General features: G+C 69.8%; 1 protein-coding gene across 1 annotated transcript; it reads right to left on the bottom strand.

Moving 5' to 3' along the window:
* Positions 1-269: 269 nt before the first annotated feature.
* On the bottom strand, positions 270-2,837 carry FAM110D (family with sequence similarity 110 member D). The gene is made up of 2 exons (XM_057382570.1): positions 2,611-2,837; positions 270-1,836 (listed from the first exon to the last, which is right to left on the bottom strand). The coding sequence occupies exon 2, from the start codon at positions 1,689-1,691 to the stop codon at positions 696-698; it is 996 nt and encodes a 331-aa protein (XP_057238553.1). The 5' UTR covers positions 1,692-1,836; positions 2,611-2,837; the 3' UTR covers positions 270-695.
* Positions 2,838-3,447: the final 610 nt, after the last annotated feature.

Below are 3,447 nucleotides of genomic sequence, written 5' to 3'. Positions count from 1 at the left end.
CCCCCCCATTGCTGGTGGGCAGCCCCTGCCCGTGCCCGACGGCTCTGCCGTGGGTTTGGGTGTCAYATCTGCACTAAAAACCCCCAAAGTGCCCCTTTTCCCCGAGCTCTGCCTGGTGCTTTCCTCACCCTCACTCCCCCCAACAGCCCCACGAACCCCAAAAGCAGCACAACCCCCACCGTGGGGAGGGGGAGCTGCCCCGCATCCCTGGAGGGTCCTCCCGCAACCACACACGCTGCCAGGCTACAAAAAAAAACCAAACCAACGGATTTATTGAGCGCTGCTCTGGCCCCAGCAGCCCCTGCTGGAGAGGAGGGGGCTGTGGGGTGGGCACTGCCCCTGGCAGGGGGCTCGGGCTCTGCCCACTGCCCTGGAGCGGGACAGGGATGGTCAGTGGGGGCTGCAGCCGCATCCCACCCCCCTGGGCTGGGGACAGAGAGGATGGGAAGATGGGTGACAGCAGAGGGACAGGAGCCTGCCAGCCCTGAGGCCACGGAGAGACTCACCCGGGGGTGTCCCTTGTCCCTTCCTCACCTCCCCTCAGGTGTCCCCACCGCGCTCAGCCTGGGGACCTCGTGGCCACCCAGGGGCCACGGCTGCCACCAGCCCACTGGCCACATCCAGGATGGGCGAGGGGCCACGTCCGGCCCGCAGGAGCCACACGCGTGTCCCGGACCCGGCCAGGCTGTCCCCGCTCACACCGTGGATTCCTTGGCAGCCGCCCAGGCTCTCTGGCAGCCGTAGAGCCACTTGATGACCCGGGCGTTGCGTTCCACCACCGAGACGGCCGAGCCCAGCCGGGGRTCCGGCTCCTCCTCGCCCGGCCCCGCGTCCCCCTCGCTGCCCTGGGAGGCCCGGCCGGGCTCGGACTCGCAGGATCCCGGGGGCCGGACCGAAGCGCTGTCCCAGCCCGCCGGCCCGAAGCGCTCCCGGCCCAGCAGCTCCACCAGCGCCCGGTCCAGCCCGCAGTAGTTGAAGAATCGCTCCTTCTCCGAGAGAGGCAGCGACACGCGCAGAGCCAGCGGTTCCTTCCCGGGGGTCCCGGGGGGCTGCGCCAAGATGCCACCGCTGTCACCGCCGCTGTCGCCTCCCGCTGTCCGCGCCTCCTCCTTCCCCGCGGGCGCCCAAAGCATGGGGGTCTCGGGGCTCCGGGGAGCCGGCGGTGCCTCGCCCAGCGCCCTGGCTGGGGGCGAGCTGGGGGCTTTGTCTCTGAGGGGTCCCTGGAAGAGGCGCCGCACCAGCCCCGAGCCCTTGGTGTTCTCCTTGTCCCCGCCCAGGCAGTCCCGTTTCTGCCGGTAGATGACGAGCGAGTCGGGTCTCAGCAGGCGCCTGCCGCCGCCGCGGCGCGACACGGGGGACTGGGGCCCGTCCCGGGCCAGCTCCGAGCCCGGGCACAGCTCCCCGCACGGCTGCCGGGACAGCAAKCGCCGGCCGTGCGGGGACAGCCGGGGCGAGCCCCGCAGCGCCGGCTCCTGCCGCCGGTTGATCACTTGCTGCGATTTGACGTATTTGGCTTTGTCGGCCTCCAGCCGCTCCACGGCGCTGGGTCTCCGGCCCCCGCTKCCCCCCGGYCCCTGCGGGCACTCGGGAGCCCGGTTCAGCCAGGCCAGCGGGGACCCGCGGCCCGGGGCCATGAGGCGAAGGTTGCTGGAGGCGCAGACGGCGAGGCTGGGGCTGCCCAAGGGCACCATCGCCCCCGAAAGGCGCTGCTGGTCACTCTGCTGGTCACTCTGCTGGTCACTCTGCTGGTCACTCTGCTGCCCTCAAAGTGACCGGGGAGGTCCGCTGTGGCAGCTGGGGAGACTCTGGAGCTTTGCTCGGCGCTTGGATTCAGCCCTGGAAGGAGAGAGCAGAGTCAGGGTCAGCCCCGAGGAGGAGGAGGATGGGGTGAAGCRGAGCTGAGGGTCCCCTCAATCCCACACAGACAGCGAGTCCCKCCAGCCCAGGCACGAACAGCCCCGGGGCAGGAAGGGAGAAGCGCCGAGCATCCGCCGGCTTCACCCGCATCCCAGGAGCGGCTTCCAACAGGAAAAAATACCGGAGCCGGCCGCCGCCTTCCCTTCCCGAGCGGCGGAACAAAGCCGGGCTCGGGAGAGCTGCCCCACGGCCGGGGGTCCGGGGGTCCCTGCCCCACACAGCCAGGCCGGGCTGGCGGGGAGGATCCTCCCTTTCTCCCTGCGGGGCACGGGGCCAGGGGGGTTTTGGTAGCCCTGGGCTGCTCTGGCCCTCGCTCAGCTCGCCCCGGCACCGTGTGGGGATCGGGCGGTGGGGAGGAGTTCGGGGCGAGGGCTGTGAATGCCCGAAGCGATGGTTCCACACTGCAGAAACGGCCCCAACACCCATCACCGGCCCTGGGGACAGCAGGGACACCCATCACCGGCCCTGGGGACAGCAGGGACACCCATCACCGGCCCTGGGGACAGCAGGGACACGGGGCTCACGGCAGCGAACAGCCCAGGAACCCTCTGCCACGCGGCTCCACACCGCACCCACCCCGGAGCACAGACGGGGAAACTGAGGCACGCCGATTGGGCGGCCCGGTGCTCCCGAGGGATGAGCGGCTGCGCCCTCCCCCTCCGCTGCCGGGACCGGGGGGATGCTCTCACTCACCTGAGCCCGCTCGGGGATGCAGGGATGGGATGCAAGGATGGGATGTAGAGGTTTGATGCAGGGATGGGATGCAGGGATGATCTGCAGTGATGGGATGCAGGGATGGGATGCAGGGATGGGATGCAGGGATGCTCCAGTCTCAGCTCCAGCCCCTCTGGCTGCCGCGGCAAGCTGAGCCCAGAGCCGGCAGCAGCCTCATATAGAGGAGGATGAGGAAGAGGAAGAGCCACCCCATTAACCCGTGCCAGCCCAGGCCAGCCCCGCCGGGAGGAGCCCACCCTGTGCCGGCCCTGCCAGCCTGACCCTCCTTTGGCAGCCCTGCCCTCCTCCTGCAGCTCCAGCTCCCCTCCTCCCTCGCCTCCTTACGGGAACCCGCCGGGATTCCGGGATCTGCAGCAGATTTTGCCTCCGAGCCTCTCTGTCCGCACTCGGCGGGTCAGGAACGGGGCAGGGAAACCGCGTCCCCTCAGCAGCTTCTCCTTYTCCAGGCACCCCGGGGTGCTGGGGCAGCTCAGGAGCCGGAGCCCCCCGCAGTCCCCCTCCCCAGGATCCTGCCCGGGCAGCGAAGACGGAGCAAAGATCCTTCTGGTGGCGGTGAAAGGGTCAAAGGCGGCCCCGAGCTGGCCGGTTCCTGCCTCTTCCCCCAGGGAAGAGCTGTAAATCGCAGGAAGCCACAATGGGCTGGAGCTGGCCCAGGGGTTATTTTTACCGCTGCCCTCTTCCCTTGCCGAGGGCCAATCTCGGCCCCTCCAACCCCATCTCCTGCTCGGGGGGCTGTGAACGTGGCATCGGGGAACAGGGAGAGGATCCACCCCGAGGTGGGCTCCCAGAACCTCG

This window comes from Malurus melanocephalus, unplaced genomic scaffold (assembly GCF_030028575.1).
Source record: "Malurus melanocephalus ecotype Western Australia unplaced genomic scaffold, MMel_1.1 scaffold_575, whole genome shotgun sequence".
Taxonomy (NCBI): Eukaryota; Metazoa; Chordata; class Aves; order Passeriformes; family Maluridae; genus Malurus; species Malurus melanocephalus.
Note: the sequence above shows the minus strand (reverse complement) of the source record. Positions and strands in the feature narration are given on the sequence as shown.